Source organism: Rhinatrema bivittatum, chromosome 3, assembly GCF_901001135.1.
Source record: "Rhinatrema bivittatum chromosome 3, aRhiBiv1.1, whole genome shotgun sequence".
Classification (NCBI taxonomy): Eukaryota; Metazoa; Chordata; class Amphibia; order Gymnophiona; family Rhinatrematidae; genus Rhinatrema; species Rhinatrema bivittatum.
In genome coordinates, this window is record NC_042617.1 from 109,912,520 (window position 1) to 109,932,003 (window position 19,484).

General features: G+C 45.4%; 1 protein-coding gene across 1 annotated transcript in view; it reads left to right on the top strand.

Annotated features, from left to right (window-relative positions):
• PCSK2 (proprotein convertase subtilisin/kexin type 2) overlaps nucleotides 1-19,484 on the top strand; it is a 449,073-nt gene that overhangs the window by 268,958 nt on the left and 160,631 nt on the right. The window contains exons 4-5 of the mRNA XM_029593578.1: nucleotides 1,862-1,970; nucleotides 5,032-5,069. Of these exons, the coding sequence (XP_029449438.1) occupies nucleotides 1,862-1,970; nucleotides 5,032-5,069 (147 nt within the window). The remainder of the gene's footprint in view (nucleotides 1-1,861; nucleotides 1,971-5,031; nucleotides 5,070-19,484) is intronic.

The window sequence follows — 19,484 nt, forward strand, 5'->3', positions numbered from 1 at the left end:
CCTTTTCTGCTTGAAGACTGGCCAACCACTGACACCTCGCCCCTGCCTCTCAAATCTTTCGTTCTCTCCTTCAATGCAGTCACCATTGACCCAGCCCTTGACTGTTTCACTACCTTTTTCTCTCCAATGGTAAGTTGAGGTAAAACCTGCGACACTCTCACACATCTCCCTGTTCGCAAACGAACCCCCAACTGTGAACGAATGGACACACGTGTCACATTTACCTCACTTGCAGCCTCAGCCATCGACCCGGAAGGTCTCAAATTACCATTTGACAATATCCCTCTCATTCCTGTCTCCACAAATCTTCCTCACTGACTTGTAAAGCCTGCCATCTTTGCCCTCACAATAGACCTTCCTCCCGCTTCCTCACTCTGATGACTGCAAACTTCTGCCTTATCTAAAACTCCTCCCTCAGTTTTCTTCTTTTGCCAGCTGCCGACCTCCCAGAACCATTACAGGTAACGTCTAGCAAGCACAGCTGCTTACTACTTGCTGTTATTAACTCTTAATTTAACCTCCTACACTACACATACCCCCTCACACCTGCAAATAAAAGAACCTGCCAGAATTGTTGAAGAGAGCAAAAAGGTGGGCAAACTTAACCACCACTGCTTTTTCTCTCCTCCTCATACCATAACTCTGCCCCACCTGAACACTCCAGTTTAATAACCAATCCCATAACAGACCAAAACATCCACATCCACATCCACATCCACATCCCAATGCCAATACCCCACCCTCCAATTTCTATATCCCCTTACTAAACAACCCATAATATTTCAATAATAAATTATGGCCCCTGTCTACTTTTATTCACTGTACACAGTTATATAGGCAGCCAGTTTACATACTGATTGCCTTTTATGATTGGTTTTCATCTACACAAGGTTCTACACAAAACAGTGCAACTAAGTTGGTTATTTTCCAGTCGCAATTCATCAAAAGACTTGAAATTGCTGCAATATTTGCTATTGAATTGTCAGTAGGTTTTACCTATATTAAGGGCACTTAAAGCAAGTAAAAGGGCTTTAGAAAATTCTCCGATACAATGTTACATTTATATTTTCCTTTGAAAATTACCCTGCATAGTTTTAATTTATGTTAGTTGACTGAGAATTGTAACTGGATAGTATCCAACTTGTCACTGTTTTAGGTGGAACCTTGAGTAGATGAAAACCATTCAAAATATACTGTCTTGGTGTTGTTGATTGTAAAAAGTAGAAAAATATATGAAACTGAATTTATGATTTATGTATTAAAGAATATTATTTTTGCATATTTTGAATATTCAGTTTGAGGCAATAATAATGGTTTGCTAGAGTTGTCTCTTACAAATACGATAGGAAATTGGGGCTAGGTTGGGGAATGGGTAACTATAGGTAGGTGGGAGGAGGCCGTCATACCTGAGATGGTTGAGAATATTGTTTTCACATATTTTTAGTATTCAATTTGATGCACTAAATCATATATCAAATAACTTTAATATGTAATGCCTGGCTTATAGTGGTATCTACTGTATATATTATTCTGTAGAATGTTTAGATACTTTATATTGTGACTTGCATCCATTAATATGTTATTGATTTAGTAATTTTTATACAGTGCTATAATACCGCATATAATGTGATTGAATATTCACTACACTGTAAGGATAATATAGTGAATCTAATTTATAAGCACTGTTATACTTGATTTTAGTACAGAATTAACTGAGATCTCAATGTAAATTCTTTCTTCAGTAAGATATATTAAATTATATCTTCAATAGGCTTTGCACAGAAATTCAGAGGATCTAGCAATATTACTTTTTCATGGAAAATAGATAATGCAGAATTATTTTTCTGAATTGATTTATTAGATCAACACAGGTCAAGCAGATGGGACTCCTGGACTTGATCTGAATGTAGCTGAAGCCTGGGAGTTGGGGTTTACTGGGAAAGGAGTTACCATAGCAATTATGGATGATGGTAAGCACTGCCAGGTATTTCCAATAAGAATTTCTTAGTATGGAAGCTTTATATATTTTCTAGAGAAAATATTTTCTACATTAAAATGTTGCAAAGAACAAACAAGCATACCCACACACACACACACACACACACACAGTGACAGCTATAAAGAACAGCTTCAAACATGCAAAACTGTGTGCTCTATTCAGATAAGCAGAACCTCAGGAATGCCAGATATTATGATGTGCTCCAAACATCCAACACTGGGTATTTATAAAAACAAAAACAAAAACCCTTGCTTTTTACCTACAGTATATGATGGGTCTAAGGTACAGGTCAGGAAACTTTATTTACCTATAACTCAGCACACTATTGCCCACAAATTGCCCACTATTGCCCACTATTGCCCACAAATAATATCATTACTTTTTCTGTGCTCTCCCGCCTACCTATAGTTACCCATATATAAAACATAATTTTATTTTTATGGATAATATAGAGGGACCATTCCCAAGTAACTCACATAGCTGTAGAATCTGCAGGTGCTTTTAGTCCATGCACATGATAACTAGGGGCCTTCATTTTCAGTTTTTATTTTATTTTCCTGGGAATTTATCAAAGTTTATAATAAGGAACAAAAGTTGGAGAAAATGCGTGGAAAACAATGAGTCGTTTTCTTTCTCTAATATTTCTCCCATTGTGGTTTGCTATAATAAACACTAATAAATTCCTGGGAAAAATACAATAAAATAAAATCTGGAAACAAAGGTCCTTGGTTATAACTATTTTTCAGTGGGGAACTACTTGGGTCATTTCCCTTTGATACTTACTCACCAGGTCCATGGGCTAAAAATACCCCCAGGCTTTGCACCTGCAATTGGTATGGGCAAAGGTGAGTTTGAATATAATGTACAGAGATTGGAAAATGCACTCTACATCCATTGTTTGCCTAAGCTGTCCTCTTTCTATGCTGGGAATGCCTCCCCTATATTAGGCTAAAAGCTGGGCAGAGGATGGCACTTTTTCAGCCAAGCAAATGTAGCTGGAATCAGGTTTTCTGCAGGACCAGTATAGCTCTTAGAAATTGTCCTGTAGTTGGGGCTGTGTGAAAAGTAACATTTGATGTTTTTGGGGGGTTGGGGGGTTGCATAACTGTGCTGATTTCACAAACTTTATACTTTTTTGTTTCACTTGTTTCTCAGTGTATAATTAAACCACAAAACTAAATATTCTTATTTTAAATATCCCAAAGGCAACAGGCACTTTGACTAGTATTCAAGGTGTACAAATGTATCTATCACCTTCCTATGCTCCCTTTACTTGGATATTTGACTGTGAAATCTTTGGTCCTTCAGCATTTGTCTTGTTTTCTAGTTTTGTCCCTCTTGTGCTTTCATACTTGTGAGAAATGTGAAGCAGATGCACCCAGCAGGAAATAATGGATCTTGTCAGTGACAGCGGGGTAGTGGTTTCAGGAGAGCCTTGCCTCCTCTGATGGTCCACAATAAGTCAGAAATGTATTTGCTACAGATTTTAATGGGATAATTTCTGCATGAAATTGCACAGTAACAGAGTCATTTATCCAATACCGTTATGGCATGTGTCAAGCATCTTTAATGGATGTGAAAACCCCTTAACACATGTGATAGCACCATAACGTATAGTGTGATGCAAATCAGAATAAGAGGAGTTAGCTCACTGTTTTGCACAGCTTTAACTACCCCCTGTTCAGTAGTGTTAAGCCATGTGATAGGCTGTGTTAAGACTTTGTTATGTATTTTCAAATGCTGATTTTAGTACTCCTGGAGCACTAGCTGAGAGAGCGAGAGAGCGCACCTAGCTATAATGACTGCACACTAGATAGGTATTTATATCTCTATGGGAGGCCCACCTAGTAACTCGAGATGAGGTTTAGGTATTAGTGTAGGGGTTAGGGGCCACTTTGACATTCAATGTGAGACGTATGAGCAGTGAGAACTAGGGGTGTGCATTCGGATTGACCGCATTAGTGAAACGCAACTCATTTATTTTTTTTACTTAAAAAATTGATTCGACATAAACGATCGGATTTCCCACATATCGAACATAGATATGTTCGATATGTGGGAAATTGCGATTGTTGAGCCAAAATAAAAATATAAACCCCCTCACCCTCCTTAATCCCCCCCCCCCCCGACTTACCACAACTCCATGGTGATGGAGCGGAGTGAGGACGTCATTTCTGCAATCCTTGGCGAGAAGCATGTGACGTCGGCGGCACGTCGAGTGACGCCGGCGTCACGTGATTCCCGGCTCGTTCGCGCCGGACGGCTCGTTCGGCCCAAAAAGAACTTTTGGCCAGCTTGGGGGGGTCAAGAGGCCCCCCCAAGCTGGCCAAAAGTTCTTTTTGGGCCGAACGAGCCGTCCGGCGCGAACTCGCCGGGAATCACGTGACGCCGCGTCACTCGACGTGCCACCGACGTCACATGCTTCTCGCCAAGGATTGCAGAAATGACGTCCTCACTCCTCGCTCGATCACCAGGGAGTTGTGGTAAGTCTGGGGGGGGGATTAAGGAGGGTGAGGGGGTTTAAATTTTTTTTTTGCACATATGTACATATACCCAACTCATTGGATTTTTTTTATGTCCATATTGGCCGCAAGTGGGACCCCCTTTCGGACATAAAAAATATGAACATAAAATTTTGCTCTGCACATCCCTAGTGAGAACAGTGCTCTCTTGCGAAGATTTGATGACCTTCAGAGTGAGGAAACTCACCCAAAGATGAGATTTGTGTAATGTTAACATTACACAAATCTCATCTTTGGGTGAGTTTCCTCACTCTGAAGGTCATCAAATCTTCGCAAGAGAGCACTGTTCTGTTTGTACGTGTCACTTTGAATGTCAAAGTGGCCCCTAACCCCTACACTAATACCTAAACCTCACCTTGAGTTACTAGGTGGGCCTCTCATAGAGATATAAATACCTATCTAGTGTGAGGGCATTACGGCTAGGTGCTCTCTCGCTCTCTCTCTCTCAAACCAGCATGCACAAAAATGCTATACATAATTTTTGAAATCCTTTAATTATTTTATTTTTAGGAATTGATTATCTTCATCCTGATCTTGCAACAAATTATGTAAGTATGCAGGACAAAATAAAAGGATCTCTATTGTTTGTTTTTATTGATTAGAAAAAAGTATACGGTTCCCAAGTAATATCATTGATGGATTCTTGGTACCACATCCTCTTCCTCTCTCCCTTTTATTCAACCTAGCCCAAGTACTTGAATCGACCGCTTGTATAAATGTTTTGCTATGTGATTTCAATCTGTTTAAATTATTATTTAAGTCTTGTTTAAATTATTATTTAAGTTTTAAATTGTTACCTAAGTTGCACACTATGTTATTTAAAGTTTTTGCTTAGTTGTATCTTGTTCTTTGTAAAGCCCACCGGCAAGTTCTTACTGTTCATTGTAAACTGGTTTGATTTGTATCCAATGCAAGAAGATCGGTATATAAAAGCTATAAATAAATAAATAAATAAATAAATAAATAAACATACAAATGGAAGTGAGAAAGAAGAAAAAATAGCACTAATCAGGATGATAGCTGAAGAATATTAGAACTCCCAAACTTTAAATGAGTTCTTTTTGCAGAATCTGACTTAAATGTAACCTAGGAATTTGCTGTTCTCCAAAACATGCTAAGAAAACACACATATGACTTTATTTTAGAATATAGTTGTGTTACTTGTACAAACTACTTGGACAAGAACTAATCTGCTATTTGTTCACAATGACAAACTCATGCAGTGTTCCATTTCATGAAAGGTACCAAAAATTAACTAGGAAAATATGGACTCAGTTTATTAAACCTTAGCCCAAAATGATTTTATCTCTCTTGTGAACCTTGCTACTTAAGTCTTACAATAATCAGTCTATTCCCTACAAGCTGTGGAATTGATTAAGAACATTTAAGATAAGAAAGAATGAGATCAAGAAACAAGTTTTAAATATTTTTTCTGCCTTTTGAAAAACTGGAAAACACCTTTATGAATTTACATTAGAATACAATTAAGCTACTTAGACAAGCTGCTGAAGGTCACAACCAATCTGCTACTTGTTCACAGTGACACACTTATGCAGTGCTTTTTGTCATTTGAAAAACTGGTTTAACCTTTTACCATAAAGTGCAGTGATTTGACAAATAGAAAATAGTGATTGGTAGAAAGAATGTTTTATTGGAAATATGCATAAAGTGAGTTTCGCTGAACCAATCTCCTTAAATAAAACAGCTAAACTATCTTCAGTATGAGAAGAGTGAGAGACAGAGGGGAAGTGCCTTGTTAAGCCCAGTTTAGCAAGAAACTCATCCAAGGGAAGTGATGTGAGAAAAGAGAGTGAGCGAGAGAGACAGTGCTTAGTTAAACTTAGTATAATTAGGCCCTAAACAAGAGAAATTGTGCAAGAAGAGAGAGAGAAAAAAATAGAAAGGTCCAGTTTAGTTGGGCCTAACCCAAGGGGCATGGTATGAAAAGAGAGTGAGATAGAGAGAAACAGAAACAGTTTTTCATTAGGTGCAGTCAGGGCTGGTACAAGGGTATTGGTCACCCTAGGCCTTACAACTTCTCCCAATTAACTTTTAGGCCCATAAGCCTGCTCTGAGATTTTGATAATTAAACTCAACAATCTTGGTGATCCCATCACCACCCATCCCAGAACAATCCTGTAAAAATACATAATTGGATAGCTTACGTTTATATATTACAAGATATGTTTCATAAATCATGTCACAGTGCCTGCTGAATGTGTCCTCTGTAATATTTGACAGTAGACTACAAAGAAAAAATAAGATCAAGATTCGCACATACTTATAAGTTTAAAGAAATCCATACCAACTAGTTGAAGGTGGCATTGGCAGAGCCTTTCTTTCTCTAAGACTTCCAACACCGTTCCCCTTGTGTGGGGGCCTAAGCTGTTTCTAGTTAGGCACTGTTGCTTTTTCTCTCTCTCTCTCTTACTCTCTTTCTTTTGCTATTCTTGTATTACTTACCTGAGATAGGGCCAAACTAAGCTGAGCCTAACTAATCATTGTCCTTTTCTCGTTCACTTTTCTTACCCCTTCTCTTGGGTTTCCTAAGGGGAGTCATTCATCAAATCATGTTAGAACCTTATTGCAGGCGTTAGCACCCTAACACCCACGATATCGCTATAACGCATGTAATAAATAACGCATCACGGGATGCATATACAAATTTTAAATTTATTCAACTGGGAGGAGTTAATGAAAATGAGGGGTGCCTAACGCTGCATGTGATAGCATAATGCACTTGCACACTATCACAAGATTTAATGCCAGAAATAACTAAACCTTTTTTCCTGGCATTATGCTGTGCATTATGGCTGAGACGGGATTTGCAATATTTATCGCAAATCCCATTAAGGGGGAGAGAAAGAGAGAGAGAGAGGTTTTGCGGGGCAGTTTTACATGCACAGTCAGAGGTACGAACAGCACAGTAGAGATCAGTGAAGATTTGATGTGATTTGGAGTGATGACAGGTACACAAAGATGAGATTTGTACATTGTACTCTTGACCTAGGTTGAGAATACATTCAGATAAGGCCTAAGAATTTGTGATCTGGTTAGGCGTAACTAAGCTGGGCCTCTTTCTCACTCTTTTTGAGTAGGATCTAATGAAGCTTGATCATACGTAGGTTTCCAAAAATTAACAACCCCATGCTTATCCATCATATGGGGAATGACAATTCTGATTTCCAAACAGCTTTGGAATCTAGATGTTCTGATCGTCCTGACTTGTCATTTCAGGATCATGTGGGTAGTGTGGTGAAGTCCTCATTTTACAAGCTATGTGTCCTGCATCAATTGAAACCACTACTACAGCCTGCTGATTTTCAGTCCTTGGTGCTGTGAGGCACAGATCATTGTAACTCTATTTATATTGGCTTACCAGCTAGGAAAATTTCTATACTCCAGATTGTGCAAAATGCGACCACTAAAGTTTTGATGGATGTTTGACTTATGGTCCATATAACCGCTGCTTTGCAATCACTTCATTGGCTCCCAATTGCATGGTGAATAAAATTTAAGATTGTGTCTATTGTAAATAAGGCTTTAAACAATAAGGCTCTAATTTGTATCAATACTGTGTTAAAAAATCTATAGACCTGTTTGCGTGCTTTGTTCTAATACTCAATGTCTTCTGGAGATTGTGTCACTTAAATTGGTGCACCTGACCAAGACTCACACAGGGCATTTTTAGTTGCAGGCCCAGTTCTCTGGAACTCTCTTCTGGCATGTTTTTGTGCCATCAAAGGTTTTGCATGTTTAACTTTTTTTTTGTTTTTTCATTCTGAGTGAACTGCTATTACTAGCAACAGTAGCATGGAATAGACTTAGTTTTTGGGTACTTACCAGGTTCTTATGGCCTGGATTGGCCACTGTTGGAAACAGGATGCTGGGTTTGATGGACCCTTCTGTTTTACAGTATGTGTAAAATATGTGAATTAAAGCGTGCAACTGCACATGAGGATTTCAAAATGAAATCACTACATATACCTTACTTTTCCCCACCCTAACCCTGCCTGACATACCCCCATCCCTGCCACCTTTTGTGGGCAGAGGTGGGAAAACAAGGTGATTTTGACCGCTTTGAGAGGGCGGTGACAATTTTCAAATAGAATAATCAAGCTGTTGTTTTATTAACATGGCTGGAATGCTTTGCAAGTTGCCCCAAATGTAAGGGTAACATTTGAAAGTGGGTATTGCATCAGGAATGGGCAGACTAGATGGGCCTTACGGTACTTCTCTACCAACATTTTCTGTTTTGTGTTACTAAGGAAGATAGCTTCAGCAATTGAAAAAAAGTATTGTGAGGCAGATTAATCAAATATATATGCGTGTGTAGGTGAAGTGTTTATTAAACTGCAAGAACAGCATTATCTTCCTTTAAAGCATAGCAATTGCAGGGTGCATACATAGCATTTGAAATTGAACTGACATTGCATGAAAGCTAGACAAGCTCCGAATCTTATAGTTTATACAAGATTTTTTTAGAACTTGCTTGATGTGGAAAATGTCAAAATGAAGTATATAAGATGACCCTAAAAAGAATAATGACTGTTAATCACATTCATTCAGCATTCTTCAACATGATAGCCAAGACAAAAACTAGAACATTCTTTTCTATCAATAAGCATAAGCTGAATGGCATGGCAGCTCAATTTACTCTCTTACAGCAAGTCCTAAATACATCAGGCATTGTCAGCGGTAGCTGTTGAGATACGAAGGGCCTCATACATTAAGAATTGTTTTTCTCATTCTGTATCTATAGAAAAAGGCTCTAAACTGGGTAGGAAATTACATTTTTCCCATTTGCCTCCATTTGCCCCAACCAGCAACTCTCCAAGTTCCCCAGTCTCCTCCATATCCACCATACCCAAGTTCCTCTATTTCTCTTAAGTTTATACCCACTGATTTTCTTACAAAACCCTCATTTCCCTACACAGTCATCCATTTCCCCATGTCCTCCACACCCACACACCTCATTTTAACCAACTCTTTCATACCATCACCTCTCCATTTTCTGCATGCCCTTCCATTTCCAAGTCCTTTCTTTCCCTGTTCTCCTTCATTCTCTTATTCCTTATCCTAATATCATCCCATCTGCATATTATTCTAGATACAGACCTCCTTCTCCTCCTCATCTCCTGGGGTAGGAATGGAACCAATCAGAAATCAGGATTATGTACAACCCAATTTTAAAAAATTCAGAAAAACATTTAACAATATATCAAAAAAATATGTATTTCAATAATCAATTAAAGTAAGGAAAAACTAACCTTACATCTAAGGCAGAGGACAAAATGAAGACACATCAACACATAATTGTCATGTAAATCACATATATAGGTACCCCCTATTTATTACAGAAACACAACACAAAACAAAAAATGTATACATAGTGATTATTAGGGATGTGAATCGGGCTTCGGACGATTGAAAATATTGGACGATATTTTCAAAATCGTTAGAAATCGGAGGCTCCCCAAAACGATAGGAAAACCCCACGATATTGATCGTGGGGGTTCTCTTATCGTTTTGGGGAGGGCGGGAAAAACGGCACACAAAAATAACCCCTAAACCCACCCCAACCCTTTAAAACTAATACCTTAGCTTCCCCCACCTCCCGACCCCCCCCAAAAACTTTTTACAGGTACCTGGTGGTCCAGTGGGGATCCCTGGAGCGATCTCCCGCTCCCGGGCCATCGGCTGCCACTAATCAAAATGGCGCCGATGGCCCTTTGCCCTTACCATGTGACAGGGTACCCGTGCCATTGGTCAGACCCTGTCACATGGTAGGAACACTGGATAGCCGATGCCACCCCCTGACTTTCTTCTTACTTTTACAAGGCACCATGGTGGTGCAATGGTGGCCCAGGGAAACCTCTAGCCCCGGGCCAGTCGATATCATATTTCAAAATTGTTCAATGTAATAAATTGTGAATGGCTTTGGAAACATGATAATGCATGCAAAAACAGCAAATAACACATATCATTGTGTTTGCACATTTTAATACACACTGTTTGCCATATTTTCATGCCCAATTTTGTATTTACAAAGGGATTTGCAAAAATGATGCAAAGTTGCTAATGAGCTTGAGAATCATGCAGATCTGCTAGTTAGCAAGCAAGTATAGTATTTTGCCAATAAAGTCTGTGATTCTATGTGGACTCCACCACAAAAGAAATGGCATGAATCTCCTTTGAATACTATTTCAATGAGCTGGTATCATAACAAATATTTCTCACAGTACTACTCATTTCTGCAAGCAGATTTTCAAATTAGTACATTTGCCTCATTACATTATACTTACAATATAAGAAATAAGTTCTGTAATAAATACTCAGTGCATCACAAAGCAAACCAGTAGGTGTTGTGCTCCGGGTGTGGATCCTTGGGCCGACCGGCAATATGGGACGGTCGGAAGGCAGACTCACTCAGTGCGGGATGGATCTTCACCTGGAAACCCGTGACCCCACCAGAGGAGCTGTTAGGGCCCGGGTCGCTAGGACTTAGGTGGCTTCGCCCTGGAAGTCCGAGGTCCCCCCAGGAGGAGCCCGTAGGGACCCGGACCGCTGGGACTTAGGAGAGTCACAGGCGTGAAGGGAAACCGAGGGCGGACAGAAGTCTGGACTGGTAGCTGAAGACAGGAACGAGGAGGTGTACCGGAGTCTGGGTATGCAGCAAGTAGTGGATCCAAGAAGCGAGCCAGAGTCGAGGCAGGCAGTGAACAGGCAGAGACGTGAAACAAACCAGGATCAAGACAGGCAGCAGGCAGGCAGAATCGTGAGACAAACCAGGATCAAGACAGGCAGCAGGCAGGCAGAATCGTGAGACAAACCAGGATCAAGGCAGGCAGCAGGCAGGCGGAATCGTGAGACAAACCAGGATCAAGAAACGCAGGATAGCAGCAACTAACTCTCTCCAAGGAGTGACCACGTTGCAAGGCAAAGCAAAGAAGAAAGCTGCGGGTTTAAATCCCCCTCCGGGTCTGACGTCAGAAGGAGGGCGGATCGGCACATCCGGGTGCTGGGAGCTCAAAAGGACAGCCCTCGCGCGCGCGCATTCCCCCGCAGGGGGCGGAGCTATCCTCGGGCTTGCCGGCGTCCCCACGAGGAGGACGCCGCTGCCATGCGGCCAGGCCGGCCCGGAATCGCGCGGCTCGCGGCGCAGGGAGGAGACCCGCGGGGAAGGTAAGAGCCCTGGTCGCTGCGTAAGCGACTGGAGTCGCAACAGTACCCCCTTTCTTACGCCCCCTCCTCAGGGGACCCGGCTTACCGGGATTGTCCTGATGGAAGCGGGCTAACAGCGATTTGTCCAGAATATTCCGAGCTGGCTCCCAGGAATCCTCTTCAGGACCGCAACCCTCCCATGCCAACAGGTATTCCCAGCGACGAGCCCGGAAACGAACATCTAGTACTTCGCGTACCTGATAGGTAGGTTCTTCATTAGAGGGGGATGATACAGCATCAGTCGAGGGTTGATGGAAACGGGAGAGTACCACTGGCTTCAGTAGAGAGACATGGAACACGTTGTGGACACGTAAAGATGAGGGTAGACGGAGTCTATAAGAGACCAACCCTATTCGTTCCGCGATAGTGAAAGGGCCACAGTATCTTGATGCCAATTTCTTGGAGCGACCTGGCAAATGGAGGTTTCTGGTGCTTAGCCATACCTTAGTACCGGGTAAGAATATGGGTGCTGGTCGACGGTGGCGATTGGCATATCTCTGCATCTTTTCGGCAGAGGAAGTGAGTCGACGTTGGACCGACCTCCATAGATGATGAATGTGTTGGGCCACCGTTAGTGCTGCCGGTGAAGGCACGGTAACAGGAATGGGCACCGGAGGTTTCAGGTGGCGACCGAAAACGGTCTGGAAAGGTGATTGTCCTGTTATCGAGTGGGTGTGGTTGTTGAAGGCAAACTCGGCCCAGGGAAGGAGGGACACCCAATTGTCTCCTCTTTCGGAGACAAAACTTCGAAGGAACGTCTTCAAGGACCTATTCATGCGTTCGGTCTGCCCATTGCTTTGTGGGTGGAAGGCCGTAGATAGGTTCAACTGTATCCCAAATTTCCGGCAGATGGCCCGCCAAAATCGAGCCGTGAACTGTGGGCCCTGATCAGAAACGATACTTTGCGGGAGTCCATGAGCCCTGAAGATATGCTGTGTGAACAGGTGGGCTAACTCTGGTGCTGATGGCAACTTGGGTAATGGTACGAGATGAACCATTTTGGAGAAGCGGTCTACTGTTACCCATATCACCGTATTGCCCTTGGAAGGGGGTAAATCCACCACAAAATCAGTGGCGATATGGGTCCAGGGTTCCGTGGGGATGGGAAGAGGCTGCAGAAGCCCCCATGGGCGACCGTTTAGAGGTTTCTGCCGGGCGCAAACTGGGCAAGAATCCACGTACAGGCGTACATCCTGGCGCACCTTAGGCCACCAGTAATAGCGGTTGAGAAGATTGAGGGTCCTCTCCCTACCGGCGTGACCACCAGAGAGGGAATCATGAGCCCAGGCAAGAACTCTTTTGCGGTCCCTGCGAGGGACTACAATACGTTCTACAGAGGATACGATAGTATTGGCTAACTGGACCTTGGCTGGATCAATAATATACTGAGGGATCTCCTCCCTCTCCTCCGGAATATCATTCCTCGAGAGGGCGTCCGCCCGGACGTTCTTCGCGGCAGGTCGATACTTGAGGAGAAAGTCAAACCGACTGAAAAACAGCGACCACCGTGCTTGTCTGGGGTTCAGCCGCTGGGCTTGGTTCAGGAATTCCAAATTCTTGTGATCGGTGTAGACCGTCACCGGATGAGTCGCCCCCTCCAACCATTGCCTCCACTCTTCTAGTGCCAACTTGATTGCCAATAGCTCCTTGTCGCCAATCCCATAGTTGTTTTCGGCGGAAGTGAATTTCTTGGAAAAATAGGAGCAAGGGAACAAATGGCCAGAAGAGGACTTTTGTGAGAGGACCACCCCTACCGCAACACTAGAGGCATCTACCTCCACGAAGAACGGCTGAGTGGGATCCGGATGTCGCAAACAGGTGTCATGGAGGAAAGCCTCCTTTAAGTCCTCAAAAGCTTTGCAAGCCTCGGAAGGCCAGATTCGAGTGTCCGCACCCTTCTTGGTTAGGGTGGTGAGAGGTGCCACCAGCTGGGAATACCGTGGAATAAAGTGGCGGTAGAAATTTGCAAAGCCCAAAAATCGTTGCAAAGCCTTCAGGCCCACCGGCCGGGGCCAATTTCGGATGGCAGATACTTTGCTGGGATCCATGCGAAAACCAGTTGCAGAAACGATATACCCTAAAAAGGGCAAGGAATTCTGCTCAAAGAGACATTTTTCTAATTTCGCATATAACCGATGATCCCGCAGAATCTGGAGTACCTGTCGAACATGTCTTCGGTGAGAGGCTAGATCCGAGGAGTAGATAAGAACATCATCTAAATATACTATAACGCATGATTGTAGGAAGTCCCGGAGAATCTCATTCATTAAGTGCTGGAACACTGCAGGAGCATTGCATAGGCCAAATGGCATCACTAGGTATTCGTAATGTTCATCCCGGGTGTTGAAAGTGGTCTTCCATTCATCCCCGGGACGGATACGAACCAAATTGTAGGCCCCTCGCAAGTCCAGCTTCGTGAATACTTGTGCCCCCTGGAGTTTGTCCAACAGCTCCGGGATTAACGGCAGTGGGTAGCGATTTTTCTTGGTTATGGCATTAAGTCCACGATAGTCTATACAGGGCCGCAAAGACCCATCTTTCTTTGCCACAAAAAAGAAACCCGCTCCTGCGGGCGACTTAGAGGGGCGAATAAACCCCTTGGCGAGATTCTCCGAAATGTACTCTGACATGGCTCGGGTTTCAGGCTGAGAAAGTGGGTATACCCTCCCACGGGGGGGAGTGGAGCCAGGAAGCAAGTCAATCGCGCAATCAAATGGACGATGCTGTGGAAGCAACTCCGCTTTTTCCTTACAGAACACGTCAGCAAAATCCCGGTAGGGGAACGGAAGCTGAAAGCTGACATCAGTCTGCGCCAGAGGCGTTTGTGGACCCCTCCAAGGCTGGATGCAAGAATGGGAGCAGTGTGCACCCCAACGGACAATCTGGAAATCATCCCATCGAATCTCCGGGGAATGTAGTTGGAGCCAGGGTAACCCCAGGACCACGGGATATACCGATTTCTCCAAAACCAGGAACGAAATCCTCTCTGTGTGAAGCAGACCAGTCTGAAGGATGATGGGCTTGGTACTAGTAGTTATACTGCCGGCGAGCGGTGTACCCTGAATGGAGGTGACCCGTAAGGGAGGTTCCTGACGCTGCGTGGAGAGCTGAAGGTGTCGTACCAAATCCTGAGTGATAAAGTTCCCTCCTGCGCCGGAATCTATGAGGGCCTTTGTGTTGAAAGAACCCCCCGGATATTTGAGGGTTACGGGTACGGTACAATGAGGAGTTGCATTCAGACAACCTAGGGGAACCTCCTCACTTACCCCTAGGTGCGGGAGTTTCCCGGACGCTCCTTGCATTGGGCCAGGAAATGGCCTTTACCTCCGCAGTATAAACATAAATGCAAGTCTCGGCGGCGTTGCCTCTCCTCGGGGGTCAGAGCAGATCTTCCTAGGTGCATAGGCTCTTCCTGAGAAGACTCTGCTGAGGTACCGGTGGTCCGAGATCCGGAGTTCGAAGATCTAGCGGTAGCTGATGGTACGGGGACCAGACGGCGAGGGAAGCGCCCTTCCTTCGCTCTTTGCTGCAGGCGTCGGTCGATGCGCCCAGCCACGTTAATAAGTGAGTTCAGGTCCTCTGGAAGGTCCCGGGCTGCAAGCTCGTCCTTTATTCTAGCCGCCAGGCCTTCAAGAAAAACCCCGCGAAGGGCGTTGTCGGCCCAACCCACTTCTTGGGCAAGGGTGCGGAATTCCAGAGCGTAGTCGGCTAGGGTTCGTGTCCCCTGCCGAAGTTGGAGTAGTTCAGAAGTTGCGGAGGCCTGACGTGCTGGTTCATCGAATGCTGCTCGAAATTCCTCCACGAACACCCTCAGATCACTCAGGGCGGGATCATTTTTATCCCACATGGGAGACGCCCAGTTTAAAGCTCGACCATCAAGTAATGAAAAGATGTAAGCCACCTTGATTCCATCTGAGGGAAACTGATTGGGTAGCAGGGCGAACCGTACAAAACACTGATTCAGGAAGCCCGCACAAGCCTTAGAGTCCCCAGCAAAACGTGTGGGAGCTGGAAGCTGCGTGGGAGTATGAAGCGTCACCACTGGGGCAGGTATGGCTACCGGAACCGGTGCCGCGGGCTCAACGTCCATGCGGGTAGCCAACCGTTCCACGGTGGCCGCCAGGGTGTCCAGTACCTGTTGTTGTTGAACCAAACGTTGAGCCAGTCCGGGAATGGCCTGTAGACCAGCTAGGTCTGCCGGATCCATGGCCTTGCAAACTGTTGTGCTCCGGGTGTGGATCCTTGGGCCGACCGGCAATATGGGACGGTTGGAAGGCAGACTCACTCAGTGCGGGATGGATCTTCACCTGGAAACCCGTGACCCCACCAGAGGAGCTGTTAGGGCCCGGGTCGCTAGGACTTAGGTGGCTTCGCCCTGGAAGTCCGAGGTCCCCCCAGGAGGAGCCCGTAGGGACCCGGACTGCTGGGACTTAGGAGAGTCACAGGCGTGAAGGGAAACCGAGGGCGGACAGAAGTCTGGACTGGTAGCTGAAGACAGGAACGAGGAGGTGTACCGGAGTCTGGGTATGCAGCAAGTAGTGGATCCAAGAAGCGAGCCAGAGTCGAGGCAGGCAGTGAACAGGCAGAGACGTGAAACAAACCAGGATCAAGACAGGCAGCAGGCAGGCAGAATCGTGAGACAAACCAGGATCAAGACAGGCAGCAGGCAGGCAGAATCGTGAGACAAACCAGGATCAAGGCAGGCAGCAGGCAGGCGGAATCGTGAGACAAACCAGGATCAAGAAACGCAGGATAGCAGCAACTAACTCTCTCCAAGGAGTGACCACGTTGCAAGGCAAAGCAAAGAAGAAAGCTGCGGGTTTAAATCCCCCTCCGGGTCTGACGTCAGAAGGAGGGCGGATCGGCACATCCGGGTGCTGGGAGCTCAAAAGGACAGCCCTCGCGCGCGCGCATTCCCCCGCAGGGGGCGGAGCTATCCTCGGGCTTGCCGGCGTCCCCACGAGGAGGACGCCGCTGCCATGCGGCCAGGCCGGCCCGGAATCGCGCGGCTCGCAGCGCAGGGAGGAGACCCGCGGGGAAGGTAAGAGCCCTGGTCGCTGCGTAAGCGACTGGGGTCGCAACAGTAGGTGACTTATGCCCATGTCTCCAGCATTCAACTTGTTTCCATAATGAATGCACATTACATTTTAGAACTTCATTTCCTAATAATCCTAATAATACTTTGTAATTAGATTTCTACTCTTAAAGAAATGAACATTAGGGATGTGCAGAGGCAACATATTTGTTTTGGTTTGTTTATTCATTTCATCGGTCACCTTCATTTGTATTAATAGTTTCAAATGAAACAAATGTATTTTCTTCATTTCATTTGCTTTTCGTTCCCATTAAAGTCAATAGAGGAAGAAATGCCACCTATTTTTAAGCTTCAAAATGTGTATTTTCTATTCAGTTCTCATGAAAATTGTGGGTAGACAACATCAGAAGGGGAAGAGAACTCCAAGACACTAAGACTGTGGCAAAGTGGCACCAAAGTGACATGAATAACGTAATGCCCCATAAAGGGGCATAAAGATACCAGCCATGGCAGACATTTTCCAAGTCACCATCAAAGGAGAAAGTAATAGCAAGAGTGTCAAGAACACTCCAAAGCTTCAAAAGAGGGCACAATTACATTGGTATGAACTCCAAAGGCAGCACAAGAGTGTTAAAGTGGTACCAAGAATGGCATGTACATCTGAAGGCACCACGAAGGGGGAACGAAGCAGCAAAGGTGGCAGAAATAAAACCCAGGCACTGAGAAAGGGACAAAGCAACACTAAGAATGGCATAAAGACTACAGAGAGACACAAAGCTGCCATCCACGGTGGCAAGAACACCTAAGGTAATTGTTGTGCACGTGATGAAAATGGCCAGTTTAACTGGTTTGTCCACCAGTTTGCCCAGTCTATATCTAGGTCATCAAGACCCCCCCCAGTTTACCTAAAACCCTCAAGCATTTCATATGTGGCTAAAAATAGTTTTATTCAAGCTAAAGGTGCATTCAAAAGGTATTTCCCTGTGTCAGAGGGTTTACAGTCATAAATATCTTCGTGAGGTAATGGATGGCAAAGTGACTTGCCCAAGTTCTCAAGAAGTGTCACCAGGATTTGAGCACTGGCTTCCCTGGTTGTTACAGTCAACAACTGCAGGACCCTGTGGTCGGCAGCCCTCACCTTCCGACACCAGCCAGGCCTAGCGGCCCCGAACGCCCTAGTTACGGCACCCAGCCGGCTCCGACCACACACCTCAGCCATCGACTAGCTCTCTCACCGCTGCCTCAGACCTGGCGGGGCCAAGTAGCCTCCTCCACTCTGGTATGCCATACACGGCTTCCCCTGGAATGCCTCCACTGCTTCGGGCCATGTACCCCCTAGGCGCGCATGCACGGCATCTCTTCAAATTTAAAGGGCCTGTGGCAGGAAATCCTCCAGTGGCCCCTTCTGATGACATTCCAGTTCCTCCTATATATAAGGCAAGCTCTGACACTCACCTTTCCAAACTCCAACCTCTGACACTCAGAGTTTGCCTTGGCAACAATTCTCTTCGCTCGTCTGGAGCTGCGTTCCTGTTTCCTGCATTCCTGCTCCCAGCTCCCCTATTCTCCGTCACCTTCTCCTCTCCTGCTCCTGCCCTCCAGCTTCCCTTCCTTGGATGGACTTCCTGGCTCCTGACCTCTGGCTTGGACTTTGACTATGAGTATCGCTGCCTGACCTGACCTCTGGCCTGGACTTTGACTACGAATGTTGCTGCCTGCCCTGACCTCTGATTAGAACCCCGACTATGAGTTTTGCCGCCTGTCCCAACCATCTGCCCAGACCCAGCCTGTACCATTGCTGTGCCATCTTCCATCCATGCAGAGGCTCACCTAAAACCAGCCGGCCCCGGTATCCGAGGGATCAACCAGCAGGGAAAGCGGGCTGGTATTTGCGAAGCTCCATCCGGCCTCTGCTTTCCGTCTGGCCTCGCCTACTGATGGGAGGGGCCTGAGAGGGTCTTCTCTCAGGCAGCATCAACTCCTCCTTCAGCCACAGGGTCCACTCCTTCAAAAGGCACAACAGGTTGCTAAGGCCATGGACTCGGCGGACTCCTCCACTCTTCAAACCATCCCAGGCCTGGTGCTTAATTTCCAGGAGCAACAGCAGGTCTTAGAAGCCCTGGCAGCTTCCATCGAATGCTTGAATGCCCGATTGGACTCCGCTTCTACTTTTGTTACGCCAGCATTGGAGGAGCCAGCCTGACTCTGCAGACTGCCCCCTCGCGGCCTTTTGTACCCTTGCCAGCTCCTCCATGTTACTGCGAAGATCCAAAACTGTACCGGGGGTTCAGAAATCAATGTTATATGCATTTCTCACTATCGCCCACCACCTACCCAAATGAAGCTTCCAAGGTAATCTTTATTCTCTCCCACTTGGAAAGGAAGGCTCTGGTGTGGGCCTCGCCACTCTGGGACCGAGTGGACACTCTTCTGCAGGACCATCCTCATTTTGTAGCCACCTTCAAGAAGACCTTTGGTGACCTGGAGAGATGAGCCGCCACAAGCTCAGACCTCCTGCACCTCCGGCAGGGTCAGCATGCGTTCAGTGATTATACCATCAAATTCTGAACACTTGCTACTGAACTAGGATGGCACGAGGACTGCTTACGTCCTATCTTCCTAGACGGGCTCTCGTCCCGGATCAAGGATGAGCTTGCAGCCCGGGAGCTTCGTGATTCTTTGGAGGACCTTAGCGACCTCATAG